This window comes from Echeneis naucrates, chromosome 17, assembly GCF_900963305.1.
Source record: "Echeneis naucrates chromosome 17, fEcheNa1.1, whole genome shotgun sequence".
Classification (NCBI taxonomy): Eukaryota; Metazoa; Chordata; class Actinopteri; order Carangiformes; family Echeneidae; genus Echeneis; species Echeneis naucrates.
In genome coordinates this window covers 18,108,801-18,129,103 of record NC_042527.1, presented here as the reverse complement: position 1 = coordinate 18,129,103, position 20,303 = coordinate 18,108,801, and the positions used below count along the sequence as shown (strand labels likewise).

Below are 20,303 nucleotides of genomic sequence, written 5' to 3'. Positions count from 1 at the left end.
AAATGAAAATCCATAATCTCAAAGACTGTCGGTGTGTTTAGATAGTAGAGGGGGATTGGATAGATGGGGGCTGAGGGCCAGATGATGATGAAACATGATGCAATCTGCCGCTCCGAGCCCTTTTTTTCCACAATCGAAACACCTCCAGTCAAACCAACGTCGAGAGAAACATCAAGAGGATTTACTGCCTTTGAGCAGCCACCAAAGCACGAGCAGAGTGAAGAGGGGCTTCTCCCAAACAGTCCACATACACAAGAACAGAGACAAAGAGTGAGAACCAGCTCCCTGGTTATCACAAAAGTTGGCATAGCAACCGGGGACGGAGAGTTAGCCGCGCATCATGAGAAATACAGCATCACCGAGGTTAGAATCAGTGTCTGCTCCTCAGACGGCCGGCCTGCATCATGTTAAACCCCGATCGTTTAGCGTTTTAAAAAAATGTCCCAGAGAGACGTGAGCTGCTCACCTGACTGACTGAGCTGAAAAGATACGATCAGGCATCAGTGATCGAGGTCTCTAAAGGGGTTTTATCGGAAGGAAAAAAAAAAATCACTGCTGGCACGGTGAATTGATCTGCTCATCTTTTCATCCCAATAAAGTGTAACTTGTAAATGTGCCCACACAGCACAAAAGTCGCACATCTTTTGAAGTGTAAAGACAAAAACTGCTTTTACACGACAGCACGCTCTGTCACACATTTAGAGCGCCGCTGAGGGCCACATGAGAAGCCCCGATTGTTGCCGGGGGCCAAACTCATTTTTGTCACGCTGTCCCTCAGTTTTATTGCTAAGATTGGATGTAAAGAAATAAGAAGCGCATTTCAAAATAAACGCCGATTTAGATTATCTCATTTGTCTCTTCATCCTCACAAAGAAAATGCTGTGGTTCGTCTTTGACCTCACAGGCTCATCAGATCCATCAAACTTCTTAAGGAACAAACTTTGTGACGGTAAATTACATGTGTGAGATGTTAATATCTGTCCAGATGTCAGCTAACTCCTCTCCAGCGCACCATGTTCTGTTCGTCAGCCATCTTGGTTAATGAAGGTGAACGAATCAAATCGCCCCTTTTCCTTTTCGCTAAAAGCAGCTAGTCATTGTGGCCTGTAACCAAACTGCTGTGGTTATGTTGTGATGAAACCAACAGTCTGGCACAGGAGGAAACTGTTGTTTGTGCAGGGAGGTGCAGAGCCACGACGAGACACCATCTGGCACCTTCGAACTGATCAGACAGAGCAAATATGTTCAGATAAAGAGTTTGTTTTGATTGGAGGAGAGCTGCCGCCCAATATTATCACCTACAAAAAGCGAAGAGGGAAAGAGAACTCTTACTGTCTCTCAAAATTCAAACCTTTTGCTGCTTTGAGGGATTGATAGTTAAGTCGAATTGATCCTGAGGTCCTCGACAAATAATCATCCTAGCTTGTCCTTCGCATCGTTGCAGCGTTGAAACAGCATTGGCTCGTGCTTCACTCGCTCCCTGAAACAGTTCAGCAGTCCGTCTCCTCGCGCTGAAATAACAAACATGCAAAAACTTTCAGCGCTGAAGCAACTCAAATCCTGCTAAATCTGTAAAACCCAACAAAGGACGATCATCAAAGCTCTCATGAAGAAATAATCAGAGTGCCACTGAACCCTCTGAGTGTCCACGAACTCGACTCAGATGTCATGCCTGAAGCTCTCATTATATTGTTCTTATGTTAATGTATTACTCTGGCAACAATTGAGAAAATTCATATTAGCTGAGAGCACTTCCCCATGGCAGTCCGCTCGGGTATAAACGGCACGTCGTGCGCTTTGAGATGCATTATTTCTGCTTTCACATACGGTTTCACAATTTGAAACGACAAAAAGGAAACTGTGACCCCTCAGAGATCAGAAGATATCTATGTTACAGAGAAAAAGTAGAGGAAATCTAAAAATAGACTGGCAGTAGTTGAGGAAATCACCCTCAGGTCCATTTTCTGCCGCTCATTTCCTCCAGCCTCTCCCGTCCTCAGGCTGTGATTATGGCAGCAGCACGTGTGGACCGAAGTGAAGTGGCCACCTGACATCACCGGCTTCGACAGCTGTACAAAAGTTGTGAAGAGTACACTTAGCAGCTGTTTTTGTTGTCTTTCTCTGTAAATCTGCTGGATTCTGGGGCCTTTTTTTTTTTTCCCCTCCTTTACATATCATGCATTTAAGGCATTGACGGCTGCTGTCTCTGTGGAGTGTGCCTGAGTGTTTGAAGCTGCATCCTCACAGAGTCTAACCCAGAAAAGAAAGATCTGCCGAGGGGAAGCGTTATTCACGACCCATTTCCACTGAGGAAAAAGAAGAAGATGCAGCACGTTAGAATTTACCCTCGGCAGGAAGCGTTGCTTCAATTCGGGTTCAGCGCTGAAAACTTGTATGCAGTAAATATTCTGTTTCAGATTTTGCTTTGCGTCGATCGGACTGTGTCTACATCTGGAAATAAGCTTTGCGTGCCCGTGTGGTGCACGTTGTGCAGAGACAAGAGCGTGTGATGCAAAGAGCATCATGTAATATAAATGTACACAGATCCGCCGGCTGCGACAGCTAACAGAACCAACGTCACAGATTTATCCCAGTCAGCTCAGCTTTTCCTCATCGCTAATTACATCTCCCAAAATCAAAGGTTACAGGAATGTAAGCCCATTGTGTAAAACAACAGGGGCGCTACACGCTGTAAATGTTTCCGAGCCCAGTGGCTCCCTGGAGTCTCGCCACCATTGCCAGGCAACCAGGCAACCCTGTCCCAAAGACGTGGCGTCTACATTCAACTCATCTGCAACAGCTAATACAGTCTGTAATGCAGCCACAAATATGTGCAACCTGAATCCTGATGGCTGCAACTTCCACTGGTGATGAAAGTTTCATGGCCGTCCTGAGGCGCTGGCAGCTCTTGGTTTAGGTGAGAGAGAGAGACGATCCGATTTCACACAGAAATTATTCACATTCAGTCCACAGCGCAGACGGGGGTCCTTGACCACCGGTCAGCCCGGTGCGGGTTGACGTGCTTCGGCTATCCAAAAAGTAATACATTATTTTCCTCCGGGAAATTATGTTGTATATAAACAGAATTTCAAGGACACGGTTGACTTTGAAATGAGCAGAGATGAACAGAGTCACATTGATATTCACATCTAACTCTGCTGTGAACCGCACTGCAGTTAATTTGGTGACTGTTGTGGACTTTTCCTTCCTCAGGGCCCAGCGAGCTGGACCTCAGTCTTCTGGGTGACGGCAGCGGTCTGGCAGAGGCTGCTTGCAAGTACGACGAGGTAAGATTGGGATTCCTTCCTACCCTTTGACTGTAAATCTGAAAGCCTGGCTGGGCTCGCTGGCCTCTCTGTGTCTGCACAGGCCTGTACGGAGCACAGCACGCCGCTCATGGTTCACCCGTTCTGGTTTCTCAGCGTTTGCCTCAAAGTTGACCTTTCACCCCAATCATCTTTATACCAACCTCATTCGAGAACTGACAACAAGAGCTCCTTAATACAATCTCAATATTTTTATCCCTTTACAGAAATTTCATTTCCAGTCATCGCTGGCAAAAACCACCTTCTCCCTTCATTTTATTTTTCAAGGCATACTTGACAGTCTGAAAATTATCTTTTCAAAAATGGCAAATGGTGAACTCATCTCAAAGGCTGGATGAGTCAGCCGGTCACATGAGCAGACAAGCATCATTCCTCCTCAGCTTAGTTTCCCTTCCTCTGAGAGTCTACCAGCAGATCGCTGGTCTCTCTGTGTGTCCACTTTTCTGCTCTCCATCATTGCTTCCTTGCTTTTTGAGTTGCTGCCTGACGCAGGTTCTTTTATTGGTTTTCCGCGTCGCAGCCGGGTCGATTTTCAGAGCAGAGAGACTTTTGATTTACTCAGTGCACTGAATTCCCACCGTGGAGCTGCTCCTGACAACTGACTCTGTTTACTGTCGGCATTCAGCAGGAGAGAAGTTCATCATCTTTAGTCATTACTTTGTGTGTTTATCAGGGTGGAATATAAATTTTATGTAAAGGTGGAAATGTAGCTAAATGTAGACTGAAGTCAGGTAGTGGATCCATTTAAGTGAATCTCATACTTCCACTGATATGCCTCGTCCATGTGTGATGGCGTTTAGTCTTCACTGGCCCCGTTCACAAACATTCGGCCGCGATTTCCAAATAAACCACGTCTGATCAAAGTTAACTTCAGCTGTGGCTGATCCACGTCACAGGCAGACGGAGGGTGAAGATCATGGAGGGGCACGAGATCACAAAGCTGCGTGTGAAGCTGCCCTGTCATTTCATGTTTGTGTCCACCGATATGAGACAAAGATGGGTTTTGGTGGTGATACAAACAGAGGAGGACTTCAGGTGTGCACGGGGAGGAGGCATTGGACCTTAACGTGGGGATTGATAGTGTTTATTATAGTAACTATGACAACAGAGGCTGTCTATTATTTACCTTTAACACAATCTTTCCTTAAAATTTGTGCCTAAAGAAAAAGAACTGAATGTGGACCAAAGTGCTTTGTTGATTTATTTGTCTGATATGCTTCTATTTACTGTCCCAGTGCATTCCGCTCCAGGCTTATTCTCTGGATGCTGTCAAGAGGCATTGTGGGTAGGAAGGGGATCGTTTCTGTAATTCAAACCAGTAAAGTTTATTCCTCAGTGCAAATTAAAGCCACCAATTAGTCCAAATCAGCTTCCTTCATCTGAACGTGCCGGACGTCAAACTCCTGTTTTCCGTCTTTTGATGGCGACGAGCGTTTTTCTGCCCACTGGAGCGTCTCCGAGCTCATTTTGAGAGCGGTGACAGTTCAGTGCCATTGCTCCGAGGTTTAATGAGTCGAGGGCAGCAGCCGCAGCTCGTTTGATCAGCTCACACAGGTGACTCACCAAGACGAAGATCAGCCAAGACAGAGAATCGTTCTCTGTGGTGCAGATTGAGACGCCATTTTGAAGCCTCCAGTTTGTAAATTGATCATCACACGTACCTCCAACTCAGGAAGGCTCTCACACCACTTTTCTGCCAATCCCAGCTCACACTGGGTGAGGGGGGGGGTCACCCTGGACAGGTCGCCAGTCCATCACAGACAACAATTTAGAACCACCAGTTAACCTAAACATGCTGTCTCAGGGAGACATGCAAAACAGGACCCAGGCCGGGAACCGAACTCACAACCTTCTTATTGTGGAGCGACAGAAGCCACGGACACAAACCACGATGCTTTGGCAGAAAAAAAACCTTATTTTATCTGCAGTTCAGCTGAATCATGAAGTACACAGACTCCCTTTGGGATCCAGATCTCCGTCATTCCTAGGCAACCAATTCCAGGGTGTTAAGAGCTGCTAACAAGAACGGACACTTTAGGTGTTGTTTTGGGACACGAGTGTGTGTGTTTGTGTGTGTGTATCATACTGTGGTTCATCTCCAGAATACAGTATCAGAATCGAGAAGAAAAAAAAAAAAAAAAGTCTTGTTTCTATGTGTGTGTGTTTGTGTGTGAGCATTTTGTGCCAGCGATGTGTTTTTCTGTCTCTGAGTCATCGGAGCAGTTGGTGGACTCACATGCCAAGACTCTCAGTTGGCGCCCGTCCCTCCCCCACACTGATGGCATTTAGCTCCAGTCGGACTCTGCTGGCCCCGTCGGGTATAACCGCAGCTCCTCACGGAGCCGGCCAGAATCTGAGCCGCTCTGAGTCAGGAGCTACGTCAGGAGGCCATTTTTCTTCCTGCCTGCTCTTTCTCTTCGGTGATAACAATCAGTTGGATCTCACTACATCTCTGCAGACTGCAAACTGCTCCATAAAATACAAAAACAATTCAGTTGGGCACCGTATGAGCACAAGTAGGGCAATACGTCTTTGAAACAGCATCACGACGGCGAGATGGTTTATTGGACATCTGGATCCTGAATAACCGAGGACAAGAAGACAAACAAGTCTCTTTGTTGAGCTTTCTCAACTTATTGTTACTGAGAAACTTGCTCATTTAAACCGTGAAAAATAAGGTTGTGTAAAGTGTGTACAGCCGCGGTCGTTGTGTTGTGATATTTATCGTCACCATGAGGAACTGCTGAGGTTTTTACTTTGTGTTTGACACTGTTTAAAAGCCCGGCGGCTCCGAACGACCACATTTCCTCTTCTGGGGAGCACGAATGTGTCACCAAAAGTCACCGCAGCAGTCCAACAGGACACGTGTGAACCTGCTGGTGGCGCTGTGGGGAAAGGAAGGCAGAATTTATTTCCCCTTAATGCAGAAGACAAATGAAGTCATTTGATTTGAAACCAATTAAAGATTTTTTTTATTTATTTATTTTTTTTTTAAAGGGACTAACCAAATCAGAACTCCCTTTTAAGTTAGTTTTGTTTGTGTGTTAGTTTTTACGTTTTATTTCTGGTGACAGATTCAGGGCTCCGGGACGTGGAGTCTCTCTCATATCTCAGAAAATGTTCTGCTGCTCGTCACAGATGATTCTTTTCAGCTGCTCCTTTGCTGGAGGGCGTTTTCAGATTTAAAACACGTTGGTCTCAATTCAATCAGTTTGTTTTGTTTTTAGTTTTTTTTTTTTTTTTTTCCTTTTAAAACTCCAGCTCTCTGCCATGTAGGCCGATTCCTCTCCTGTCAAGATCCTTCGAGCGAGTGGGACTTATCTGTGCATTCAGTATTTGGGAAGACAAATTAGCATTCATAATGCCATCTATAAATGTCATCTGCCCCACACCTCTTGCACTTGCGCAGCCTCATATCATCACACTCCCACCTTCATGATTCACAGCCGGTCCTGAGCAGGTCCGAACAAAGACGCTGAGCCTCATCTAAGCCAAACTGCTGCCCACATTCATCAGGCGCATTTTCATCTTCAATCTTACAGTTTAGTGAGAAATTATCTTAAGGGAAAAAAAAACAAAACATCCATCTTTTCCACCATCTGATCCGTCACTGACACACACACACACACACGTCTGTTTATTTAGGTCACAGAAATTATGAAAGAATGCTGCGATATGATTTACACATCATTCAATCAAATTATCAACCCCTCCATTTTGTTCACTCACTTATATTTCAAATTATTTCATGTAGTAATAATAATGTGGTATTTACACTAACAAAAGTAATCTATGGTCAGAATATTAATAGCTCATCTATAGATAGGAGAGCTGCAGGATTGTGCTGATGATGGCACTAAAATCAAAACAGCAAAAGAAGAAACACTGACGTTAGCAGCTTTGACATTCATCTCTGCTGTGACCAGACTGTTGGATCATGAGAAATTTTTTTTTTTTTAAAGCCATATCTCAAGTCATGAGCCGGTCATTGGTGCCAGAACGATGCAGACGGTGGGGGATGAGGAGGATAACCACGGAAAACTGCAGCAATGAGACTGGGATGTTATTTTTGGGAAATGGTCTCAAATATCAAGTCACTGACGTCCACTCGAATCAGATTTCCCCTCGACATGGATTAAATGGAGAGGAAAACATCTCTCAGCCAATCTTCCTGCCCTGCTTTGACACTGCTTGTAAATGTAATCATCATTGAATGAACTCCTCCAGACTCGGCCCGTGTGTTTGCTCCGGGGCCTCGGCCCGCAGAAGGAGAAAGGACAGAAAGAGATGACTGATTTGAGGAGGACTCAGAGGAAGGCTGGCTCGGTCCACACCGCTGGTTCTCTGTATCGGCCAAAAATATATGGACACACTGTTCCGGCTTTAAAGCTGCAGGGCACATTCATGCTTTAAACCAGACTGTCTGAGTAAGTGAGGCCCACGCACAGAGCCGGGCCTGGATTCACAGATCTTTTCAGACCGATGTGCACATGGATGGCTTATTATGCACTGAGCCACAGCCACTTCAAGTTTTCAGAGTGAAGGTCAAACAGCTTAGTCAAAAGACAAAAAAAAAAAAAATCCAGATGGATTTCAATAACCAGAAAGAGACACAAAAGTAGCACAAATAAATGCAAAATGACAATAACACAGTGCAAACTAATGCCAAAGTGAACAAAAAGCTCCACAAAAAAAAAAAGCTGAAGTCTTTGTGGTTATTTTTGTGTCTCCATTGTTTGTAATCCTTTTGTGTCTCTATCAGTCCCTTTTTAGCGAGGCGTTCATTCTTTTGTGTTCTCTCTACGTGATACCGGTTTTTATTCAACTTATTCTCTGTAGCTGTAAAGACCAGAGCTGCTACACGACAGCTACACAACTTAATGTGAGAAGTTACTGACAGATTCATCGGTCATCTGTTGTCTTCCAGGTCGAAGAAGAGGAGGAAAATGCTTATTGTGAAGGAGCTGCAGAAAGTGAGTTGATGAAATGAATCACTTTAATGGACTTTCTGTGGAAAAACAAACTCTTCATCTATCTTGTACAACATACAACACCTTATACTATCAGACGCCTTTTATTAGCAGCCTTCGCTCATAAACCAGCGCACACGCACGCACGCACACACACACACACACACACACACACACACACACGCACACACACACACCCCCCACACACCCCCAGTAAATGCCATGTGTCATGTAACAGTTATTCATCAGATGCCTGAATGAGCCTGTCCCCGCTATCTGTGTGTGTTTGTGCATTAATGTGTGTGTTTTCATCAGCATGGCTCTGCATCAACATTATTGATTGTGTAATGGAGGGGGAGGAAGAGGTCCGTGGCTTCACTGTCAGCAGTTGGAGCTGATGTTTATCAGAGGACAGAGAGGAGGAAGAGGAGGAGGACAGTCTGATTAAAAGGAGAACAAACCCAGAATTTAACCGACGCGTAGGCCAGAACATTTACAGTCTGCATTCAAACATTGATATTCAGTGCTGCAGCTAACTCTAATGGTTTTCATTATCAAAAGAAAATCAAATGTGTTTAATCAAACAGTCTGCTCGAAGAGGAAGGTCCTCAAACCGGAGATTTACTTCTATATATATATATAATATGAAGGACATAACTAAGATTAAAATAGGTCTCAGTAGTCAATCAACAAATCTACTATTAATCAACTGATCGATTTATTCACATTTCTGCAGAAAAATTCGAACTAAAGCTGCAAACACTGAATGTCAGCACAGACAGAGCTCTTCTGAGCTAAAGTGATGCCTCAATACTAATATTTTTATATCATTATTGCTACTGGTGACACCTGGTCTGCATTTGAAAATGCATTTGGCATAACTCAATGCCAAAAAATAATCAATCAGAATAATTACATCGGACCCAAAGACACATAAGTTCAACCACAGCCGGTCTACAGTGACGTTATTAACAATGAAGAATTTGTGAAACATATTCAATCAGTACCTACACGTTGATAGATTTAGATTTTTAGCACAAACGTCAGCCAATAAGTAACAAGAACTTACTGGCATTTGTAATAAAAAGAGAAAATGTGGGTGTTATCAGCACACAGAATGAACAGTGAACAATGAACAGACCGTTTTCTCCATAAACTGTCTGAAAACTGTGAGGTTTGTTGATAATGACCAAATGGAAGAGTAGATGAGTTTAAGCAACAGGAGACGAAGCCACTAACGTGAGAAAACAGAAAAGTGGTTACAACAATTAACAAAGCAGGCTGCTGATTGACTTCCTGAAAATGAATCACTTAAATATTAACACAGTTCAGCGGAGATTAAAGTAGCATTCAAGCTTCAAGTGTTAAACTTCCTCCACGTTCGTCATCATCATCATCTGTGATCCTCTAATATTCCTGATGTCTCTGTCTTTCACTCATCGTGATTGTTCATCCAGCATCAGTTCATCCCTCATTTCTGTTCTGTTTATCGGTGTGATAGTATCAATGTGTTTGAGCTCAGCAGAGTGTGTGTGTGTGTGTGTGTGTGTGTGTGTGTGTGCTGTTGATTGACACTGCATGTTAAACTCTGATTTTCACTCTTCTGACAGATTACGGTACAGAGCCGAGGAAACCAAAGGTCATCTTCATGATGGGTACGTACATGTGGTGGAGCTCACAGACACGCACAGACACACACAAACTGGCCTCCTTAATGCAGACACACGAACGCAGAGTCGTTTTAAAAAGTTTCCTGACTCACAAAAAGTCTTCATTTAAAACTTGCCTGACAAAAGTCATGAGTGCTCCAACGGCCTAAAAACAGCACGTTAGCCAAGTGTGACGCTGCTCGTTTTAAAATACATTTAAATATCTTTTCTGATATTTTTCCTTTCATGGTAGGCAGGATAAAAAGAAAAATGTTTGCTCATTGTAAATTCTCCATTTTTAAGTCTTTTGATGATTAATGGATTAATTGGTCTAGAACATGTTAAATCATTGAAGTTACTTTATTAGAAATGCAATATATTTTTTATTTTGGCAATGGATCACTTTTTTAGTCGCTCATGAAAAATAATTAAAAGCTCAGACATGAATGAGTCTCAGGTATATAATTAAAAACATTATTTTGTGAACCTGAAAAGACCAATAAATCTGAAAAACACACAAACAGTGGTGCCTAAAACCTGTGCTGAGGTTCAGCAGAGCAGTAAATGTACTTAATGACTTCACACCTCTAGAGGCAGACAGTGTTGTGTGTTTTTGTCATCATTTAGCGTGTGAGGCTCAGAGAGATGAAGGTTAATGAAAGAGGAAGGACGCACAATGTCTCCATTAACCACCATTCACTTTTCTACCACAGCAAAAACAGTAAAGATGCAGTCATTAAAAGATTATTTCATTGGTATTGTGTGTGTTCCCTTTCACACCCTCACAGATTAAATACCAGTTATGTGTATTAGTGTTAAAATCCCCTTCTTTGGAAACTAGCATGACAAATCCCCACTGATCTGCATTAACAGCAGTTTGTCCGCTTAGCGAAGACGCAAGCCTGAAGAAAAAAGAAAGCAAAACAAAAACGACGATCTTTCCCCCGGGCAGCTTCTACGGCCCGTAATGCAGGACTGGCCGTTCAGTGTGTGGCGACACAAAGTGAAATGTCTTGGAGCCGCTAAAGAGGATTTCATCCTCGTACACATGAAAAGTCACCGCCCTCCTCAGATCTCCCCCAAAAAAAAAAAACTCCCGCCACTCTGCCTGCTGTGTCTTCTTCGCAGAACCTTAAAGAAAAAAAAGGTTTCAGCAGTAAAGCTAATGAATAAATGTCCAGACAACACAACAGAGGAAAGAAGCAAATCCTCAAAGAGTCACAGCTCTAAAAATGATTCTACACAACCAACATGCAGAACAAGTTTTACATTCACTTCCCTTAACAACTCTTAATTTGGTCTCCACATCCTGTCGATGTGTTTGTTTGTTTTTCCGTCCCGTATGGAAAGTAAACTGATGAGAGCAGCGAGCTGCAGGTCGTACAACCAAATCAATAACGATGGTAAAACTCCTCAGCACTTCCCTGAAGGAACGGGACAGGATCATTTCTGGAAATCTTAAGAAAATGCTGATTAGGTCAGAGATGCAGGCGTTTGTGTTTCCAGCTGCTTCGTCAGATGAAAGACGAAATTCTTAAATCTGATTAATTCAGCTTAAAAAGGGTCAAAGGTCCCAAAACGTTTGATGACTAAAACATGCAGCAGAAGTAAGAGTACAGTACAGAAGATGGGACGTTGTGTAACGAGGCGAGTCACCGAGGATGTCACCTCAGAGAACGCATTCAAGACTCAAGTGAAGACTCCCTGATGCAGCAATGACGACCCCCCCCCCTCCAGCTGCTGCTGCCTGAGGGGACACCAGGTTACCTGTCAGACTTCTCCGGAGAAGACGAGCTCAAACACACGTACAAAAAAATAAAAAAAAGTGTCTTCCTTCTAAAATGTCAATGAGAGCCGTCAGTGTCAGAAACGTTTGGTCTCATTTTTTAGGGGAAAGAAAGCAACAACAGAACAGATGCGTTCCTACTTACTTCCCATTTTAAATCTGAAATGCATCCAGTACTCCAAATACTTTTTATAAAGCTGTTCCTCAATACTAATATTTTCTTTTATTAATTATTATTATTTTTTTTAATTTATTTATTTATTTTTTCTGTAATGGACAATTAAAAAAAAGAACGAAATACAAAGCAGGAGTTTTAGCAGAAGCCCTGGAAGCTCACTTCAACCTGTGTTGACTCATCAGGTCACTAACAGGCAGCCCTGCTGGGTCATTATCTCCCTTCCTGGTGGGGGTGTTAAGCAGCAGGTGAGGGGGGATTAAAGTACAATGCCCCCCCCCCCACCTCAATTTTTTGCCTTCCCGATTAATGTAAAACACCTCCTGAGTTTTATTACTGGGCTCAAGGCCTCTGATGATAAATCAGCGCCTCGCACGGCTTCACGGCCAAGTCACACAGTTAACCTGCGACAAAGCACCTGCAGATGTCACAGCGTGGCATGAGCAGGCAGACGGCCCGTTTCAGTTCCTGAAACACTCGTCTGGAAGTGAGAGTCACAAAATGGCAGCTAAATGGTGAAATACTACCTTTTTGTTCCTGCTTTGTCTGTGTCAGGCCTGAAATGGTTACTGTTCAGGTTGGGATGAAGAGGCCCAGCATGTTGTGTGTCTGTGTGCCCCCCCCCCCCGTGCCTGTTTTGTGTGTATTTGTGTGTCCTGGTCTCTCTGTTGCTGTGTTAGCCGGTCCTCAACTTCTCGGCTCCGACTTCAGGCAGGTCAGAGTTCAGGCCAGCATTCAGGTGTGATGGTTACATTTTGCAGAAATGTGTGTGTGTGTGTGTGTGCGTGCGTGCGTGTGCGTGTGTGTGCGCTCTCTCAGGTGCTCCAGGCTCGGGGCTGGCGTTCCATTGTGAGCGGATGGAGGACCGGTTCGGCCTGCGTCACGTGACCTTGGCTGAGCTGTTGTGTAACGAGCTGCAGTCTCACAGCAGTCGAGGGCACCACCTGCGAGACGTCCTGGAGCGAGGAGAGCAGCTGCCCGAGGTCAGTGCGCTGTAGTCACAACGTGTCGAGAGCGAAAGTCAAACCTGAACATGGAAGGAAGTTTTAGACACGTCACTACACAAATGTATGACTTTGTGTACGTCTTTCCTTCCACAGCTGTGTTGCATCGTTTTGTGTTGATTTCACGTCCACACTTAAACCAACAAAAGCTTCTTTGGTTTTGCTGGTCCCTGTAATCACACTCCTAACCAACCAACTTCCTGGTTCTGTTCTAAAACTGGTTTTCCTGACTGTTAGGCTGTCAAAACACAAACAACCACTTCTACATTTGGTACCAGCTCTGGAACTGTTTACGTTTAAGTGTGGTGATTGTGAGTGCTGCTAGTCTGCAAAACCTCTTGTGGTTTATCTGATGGCCTGAAATCTCAGGACGAGAGTCTAAGCTCGAGCTGCACGGGTGGATGGTCCCTCTACACTCCGGTTTTATGCTAACAAATAAGCTCCTTTCAAAATCTGAGTCTCCGCAAAAATGTTTCAGGTCAGCAGGATATTTTCTGCTGCAGCTGAGTTAGCAACGAAAGAGATCAATCTGAGGTCTGACCTGCACGTGTGCTTCCCTGCTCATTTTTGAGAGGCCGCATTTCTGCTTTGGGAAAAAAAAATAAGACAGGACTATATAAATCAGATAGACTACACAACTTACTGAAACGATAAGACAGACCTTTAGAAGAAGTGAGAGGATGTTTGACATGAGAGAGGGGTGTTAAGTGGAAGCAGCGACTGTAGAAAGCCAACATGTCTGAGCAGAAATGAAAAACATTCTCACAGAACCACCCACAATTTTTTCATTGAAGTGGGCTCTTTGGGTAGAGTCGGGAAAAACATGGAGGCCCCAGAGCACTAAAGCAAATCAACAAGATTATCTTTTATAAACAAGATCTTCCATATCATTGTTTCATCAACACAGACAGCTGAAGCTGACTGAACTTACGACACCACGTGTTTTCCTGCCGGTGGCCTGATGAAGTTCATACAGCAGGCAGGCTTCTGTTTGTTTTTTATTATTATTATTATTATTATTATTATTATTATTATTACTACACACTGTACTGCACAGCGCTGTCTGAGCAGCACTTTGACAGAGTGTGTAACACCAGATAAATTATCTGTACGGCTCCAAACGCTCTCCCCGAAAAACCATCAGGGCAGGTAGTCCACCTGAGCCAGCTGCCACGTCGATCGAGCCCAGGCAGCAGGATGTCGATTAAAAAAAAAACAAAACAAAACACAGAAGCCTTAACAAACTTAGAGGAAGTTCAACACCAAAGTCATTTAGAGCAACTACGAAAAGCTAATTTCCATCCAATTAGCTGCAGACATTCATGTTCCAAAAGATGGTGGAGTCTGCATTCTCTCAAAAAGGTTAAAATGTCCACTTTTCTACACTGAGTGTGCTGCTAACAAAATCAATAGGAGGCAGTGGGAAGTGTAAAGGTTGTATGAGTCAGAGACATTTAAACCTTCAGGCTTCAGCATAAGTTGTTTTTTTTTAAACCAAATCCACCTTCTTAAACTTTAAAAGTTTGCAAATGGAGTTGATAGTTATTTTAAAACTTATTGTCAATTTTCAGTGTCATCGTTGTTTTCCAGTCGAGGGAGACTGATGTGTGAAAACCGAATTATCAAAAAGGGTTCTGAGTTTTTCTTATTTTCAATCTTTTCTGCCTCACAAACTAATTGCCATTCTGGCAGCACAAACAGCAGAAGTCTTAAAACCAGTTTGTGTTAGTTTTTTTTTTTTTTTTTAAACCAATAGAAGTCTTCTTTTGCTCAGCAATTTCACATTTCAAACCTGAGGTGTTGTGAAAAACAAAACAAAACAAAAAAAGATGAGATACTAAGTCCAGAAAAGATGAGCCATTAAAAAGTGACGCAGGGAATCAAAAGCAAGAAGTACAAAGACGTCCACACAGATTTACTTTGGCTTTCTGTCGCCTCAGCAGAGAAACACTGTGGGTCACGTCCCAACACGATGAAGAGAGGCAGACTGACAGGGATGAATAATCTGTGTGCACCTCAGCAGGTCTGACACACAACCTGCTGTGATAAAATAAAAATCACACCCACATCAGAGTTTCAGAGTTTAGGTGTTCACAGCAGCCCCAGATTCAACGTTGTCGTTTGAGGCTCTCTGGTGAATGTTGATCATGTAAAAAGTCGCCGTACTGTTGCCTGGCAACACAGGAAGAGCAATTTAATATTTGCCACCGAGTGAAATCCACCATCGGCGTCCTGTCTGGTCACAGCCACAGAAACACAGCAGTACGAAGCCAGTTCCCGTATTTTATGATGCTGTTGGAGGTTAAACTGCGTCCAGTCAAGCATGATTGGTAGAAAATGATTACAGACATCTACGCAGTCAGGATTTAATCACAGGGTTTGTGCATTAGACTGCATTTTAGCCGGCTGTACCTAATAAACTGACAACTGAGCGTACCATCAGAGTGAATGGACGCCGTCCGAGGTATTTTTTTCAGAAGAAGTTGATGAGTGGCAGATAATTGTGGTTTAGAGACGGGAGCAGCCGCAGCACACATCATTTGTTCTGAAGAAGAACACGTGTATCATAAACCAACCGAATGTTGTCTTCCATGTTTGGCTCAATCTAACAGGTGGAGAATATCTGACGGAGACATGATGGCATGCTGTTTTTACACAAGAGGCCACAATTTTTAACTGGGCCCAACAACAAAACAGAGAAATCCTGCTCTGCCACAAACTACAGCAGGTTGGCCGACTGATTTGTGTGCCACATGAGCACGGTGGTGTCCACTTTAATAGATTTCTTTAACAGCTATTTCTTTTATGGTGCTCATCCTGTTTGACATGTTGATTCGACCCAACACTGCTGGGAATTTTAAAAAAGTGTCGAGTGTCGCTTCGTGGCCATTTTGTATGTTTGCCGTCTTTTTTATCTGTTGTTGCTCATTTTGCACTTTAAACTCCCATCTAGAAAAACATATAAAAGCTCTGTATAAATTCAGTGATCCATCCATGTCTGTGGTTTTTGAAGTCCTAGTTTGTCATGGTGCTGGAATAAATTAAAAAGTGTCATCTATTTATCTTTATTGCACTCAGATATGGAATATAAATGCATATAGAAACACACCAGGATATATCACGTGGATTATTTATCGATGCACACTTTTGGCTGATTGGCCCTTCTAGTTCCTTCTAGTTAAGCATGTTCGCTCACGTTGAGAGGTCAGTGGTTCAATCCTCAGATCCTCCAGCCTGCATGTCAGTTTGGAAAGTTGCTCCAAATGTAATTGAGCTTTGTTCTACAGAGAAGCTCCGTTTGAATGTGACACTTTGAATGCACAGAGTGGAAAAGTGCTTTAGAAAAACACTCTGCTTACAATTCAAGAACCTTTTCTGAGCAGTGAAATACTTTGTTATATCTGCAGCTTGTGCTGACAACGATGCTGTTTAACTATCTAAAGCTCTGAAACAAGTGAGTCACTAACAGAAAAGTAATCCCACAAAATGTTATGATGGCTGGACGAAAAAGAGTAATGTGGTTCAAGACCTTAAAACTAAAAAGCAAATAAAAGCAAAACGCTTTGAAAAGGAAAAGATGCTGTTGCTGTAGACACACAGTGAACCTGCAGCTCCTCGGCCCCCCAACGGAGCCTCAACCTGCTCAGGTTGCATGCATGCATTCATAAGGTCGCAAACAAACGTTATATATGAACACGTGCGTTTCACTTCTTCAGCCGTGAATGCTAATGAGTGCCTGTGCTGTATTAAATCTGCAGGACACACTGCTGGAGCTGCTCTGTGACGCGGCGGCGTCGACAGTACGGCTGGGGAAAGGTCTTCTGGTCAGCAGCTTCCCCAGAGACCTGAGGCAGGCGGAGGAGTACGAAGCCAAGGTCAGAGCGCCGGGCGGACAGGACACACAGCAGCACATACACCAACAACACTTAAAGAGGTGTGAGGGCTCAAAGAGAGAAGTCAGAAGGGGAGGGAAAGAAAAGACGAAACATGCAGCTGATTTTATTGTGAAATGTGTTTGACATGCAGCACTGACAGAGTAAACATCGATAATTAACTATGACTCACACTGTTAATGAAGAAGTGAAATAATGAGGACACGGCAAACTGAAATTATGTGTTCATTATGACAAAGACTTGTTTGATAGTGAAGGATAATGTCATGTTTTCGATGGAGACAACACACACACACACACACACAGCATGCAGTGCTGAGGTTTACTGTTTCCCTCTGCCTCCTGCCTCAGATGGGTGAACCCGGCGCCGTCCTCCTGCTCAGCTGCTCATCTGACTCCACGTCCAGCCGTCCCCAGTGCCGTGGCAGATCCAGCACTGGCTCCGGCTCCGGGTCTGGATCTGAGTCCAGTTTCTGTCCCTGCACAGACAGAGACAGCAGCATTCACAGGAGGGCCGAGAGCTTCTGCAACAGCAGCCAGGCGGTGGCGGCGCACTACGAACACAAGCAGCTCCTGCACACGGTAACGTCAGACAGACGCTTTTGTGTTGGTGAGGGGTCCGGACCGGAGGTTCACCTCTGCTGAAATTCACTACACTGAAAAAGAGAGATCAAAATGAATTAGATTAACAGGGAAATATCTCTCTCCACTGAAAGCTGACAAAAAACCTCATGTTTCAAAGCAAACCATCTCATTACTGTCCAATTTTTTGTATAAATTGATATTTAAGTGTTGTTTTGTATGATGAGATGATTATGTAACATGTAGGACATAAAGGATCAACACGATTAGTCTTCACCTGCAGAACACTTCAGCGATAAGGTTTGTCATCAAATGTCACCGCAAACAAATTAACATAAAAGATATATTTAGGTTTCGAAAAGCTCCCGCAGAACAGACTCTATATCCACATCTGATAAATCAAGTTCTGTTTAAACCCACCTGCACTGACTTCCTTTAATTTGTTACCCAACAAACTTTCACATCTTTCTGACAACAGCTGGAAGTTTAGAAATTGCTTTCATTAAAAGAAAGAAACAAGTCAGTTCGAGTATCTGTATCGTTTTTTGTGTTACCGTCACTCAGAAGAGGGATTTTTGTGCTGAACTTGGTGACTTTGTGTAACTTTGTCACCTTCTGATGCTTCAAATGAACTTCCATCACATATTTTCACAGAACAACCGAAGTGGATTTAGTCTCCACTTGATGGCGTCCGGTGTAAACAGAGAGATTAGCTCCAGAGGAGAACTGTTGTCTTAAAGATGATTTGATATCAGTGAACGTAAATCTGCCTCATCGACACATCAGATACTTTGTCTTGGATGTCAGTGATGTAGAAAAGGCTGGGAGGCGACTGCAGAGACTGACTGTGCATTTGGGGACGAGGGTCAGCAGACAATCAGTTTCTGATTGTGAGGGGGGGGGGCAGTTGTTTGAACATTTAAATGCCACATGAGGCGTTTTGAGTCTGAGGGGGGGTTAAATGCCACAGTGCATCCTGAGGTGGTCAGTCTGAGTCTGGCGTCTCCTGAATGCCGCTTTGTGTCCACAGATTGATGCTGAGAGGTCTCCGGATGAGGTGTTCTCCCAGATCTGCCAGGTGATGGAGTCCTGTCTGTCTTCTGACTTCTAGAGCTGAACCCCCCCCCCCGACCTCACACCTGCTCATGAACTCCAGTGGCATGCATGTCCCATCTGATGTTTTCAGATTTTCCCAGCAATCTCTGCTTTTGATGGTGATACGGCGCCTGGTTGTCACTTCCTGCTTCACCTTCTTGCATCATCTCTCTCTCACTCTCCCCCTCCATCATCGACCTCAATATATGCTGCCAACTGCCGGATTCAGGCAAATAAATGTACAGAGAAAATAGCATCCCCTGCTGTGACTGAGAGCTTGTTTCCTGCGGAATGTGAAAGCTCTCTGCTGACGGAGAGGCTTCCCACCACGTCAGAAAGTAAAAATGTCAGCGTGTGTTCATGCTCTCAGCCACAGCAACATGCTTTTAAATTGTAAACAAGCATGCATGAATTACAATCAAGCTTAACTGCCTTTTGTGCATTCAAATTCAATAAAAAGCAGAGTATTGATGAATATTGCATTTGTATGTTTCCAAGTGCGTCGCACAAGTGTATTTGTTCCAGTCTGGTATTTAACATTCAAATAAAGACAGTGCGTTTGCTAAATGGAGGATTTCTCAGTGTGTCCTTTAGTCTGAGGAGATGATCAAAACTGATCTGACAGCCCCATCTGCTGGTGAGCAGCCCACATCAATAAAGATGGTGCGACGTGAAAGGTAACCAAGGAAACATCCAATCTAAAATTAAAATAAAAGATAAAGAAAAGAAATGAGGTGACGTAGCCAACATCAGCAGGTGACCTTTAGCTGCAGCAGCAGTCAGGGAGTGCACATAAGGGACCATAAACGGAAAGGGACAAAAAAAGAAGGAAGATGTTCCATCTTCCTGACAACAGCTGGGGGTTTAGAAATTGCTCTCATTAGGGTTAGAAAAGAAAAGAAAACCATCTTACACCACAGAGACACTTTGGCAGGTGGAACAGGTGATAAATTAGCTGTCGCTCATCGTGATTCTCTGCTGATGAGCAGGCACCAATCTGATCCTGCTCTGGGGAATTAACATTTTCTGTCTCCTGTTTTTCTTCTGCTAAAACACTCGTATGCTAGAAAGGGTTATGACCAAACAGATGTCTGAACTAGAGATGCACTGGACATTTCCCTTGACTCACGCCAAGCTTGAGTTATTCACCATCCATGATGCTGCCTGCTTAAATTTTATCTTCACACGGTTTCACAGTACTTTTCAATCTGATATTTATGTCCAGGATACTGAATAGGGACGAAATACTGTGCAAAACCAAAACCTGTTTGGATCTGATCATTTTCACAACTCAAACAAACAAACCCAGAGCATTAAACCAAAAATTAATGGCTTCTGCTTCTAAAATATGAACTGTGTGCTGTTTGAATCACTGTAAACTGAGTATGTTTCAGCGTCACTACAAATGCTTTTGGACAAAATAAGCAAAACAAACAAAAATAAAAAAGATCACTCAGCACAAACTTTATATCTTACTTAAGACTGGAGACATCAGCGTGGGCTTCAGGAAATTGTTTCTTGTGGCCACATTTTGATTTGAATTGATTTAAATATCAACAGTGTTGGAATACAGACAAAAATGTGAGCAGCACATAGTGACCATCACAGTTTCCAAGCCCCAGGCTACTTGTTAAAATGTTCTTTTTGTCTACATTTCAAAGTTGTTTAGCTCACAATAATCTCAGACAAAGATCCAAGCCTTCAGATTTCAGAAGCAGCCACTCGACAGTTTCTGCTCAGTCAGGTGTTAAGTGAAGAAAAGCAGGTCAGAACAGTTTGTGTATCTCTGAGTGACAAAAGAGCAATAAGGATATTTAATAGTG

General features: G+C 43.5%; 1 protein-coding gene across 2 annotated transcripts in view; it reads left to right on the top strand.

The window, feature by feature from the left end:
* ak5 (adenylate kinase 5) overlaps window positions 1–19,043 on the top strand; it is a 42,772-nt gene extending 23,729 nt beyond the window's left edge. For both annotated transcript variants that reach the window (XM_029525206.1, XM_029525207.1), the window contains exons 8-14: window positions 3,214–3,287; window positions 8,254–8,299; window positions 9,907–9,951; window positions 12,726–12,889; window positions 16,669–16,785; window positions 17,155–17,385; window positions 18,416–19,043. In XM_029525206.1, the coding sequence (XP_029381066.1) occupies window positions 3,214–3,287; window positions 8,254–8,299; window positions 9,907–9,951; window positions 12,726–12,889; window positions 16,669–16,785; window positions 17,155–17,385; window positions 18,416–18,496 (758 nt within the window). In that variant the 3' untranslated portion in view covers window positions 18,497–19,043. The remainder of the gene's footprint in view (window positions 1–3,213; window positions 3,288–8,253; window positions 8,300–9,906; window positions 9,952–12,725; window positions 12,890–16,668; window positions 16,786–17,154; window positions 17,386–18,415) is intronic.
* Window positions 19,044–20,303: the final 1,260 nt, after the last annotated feature.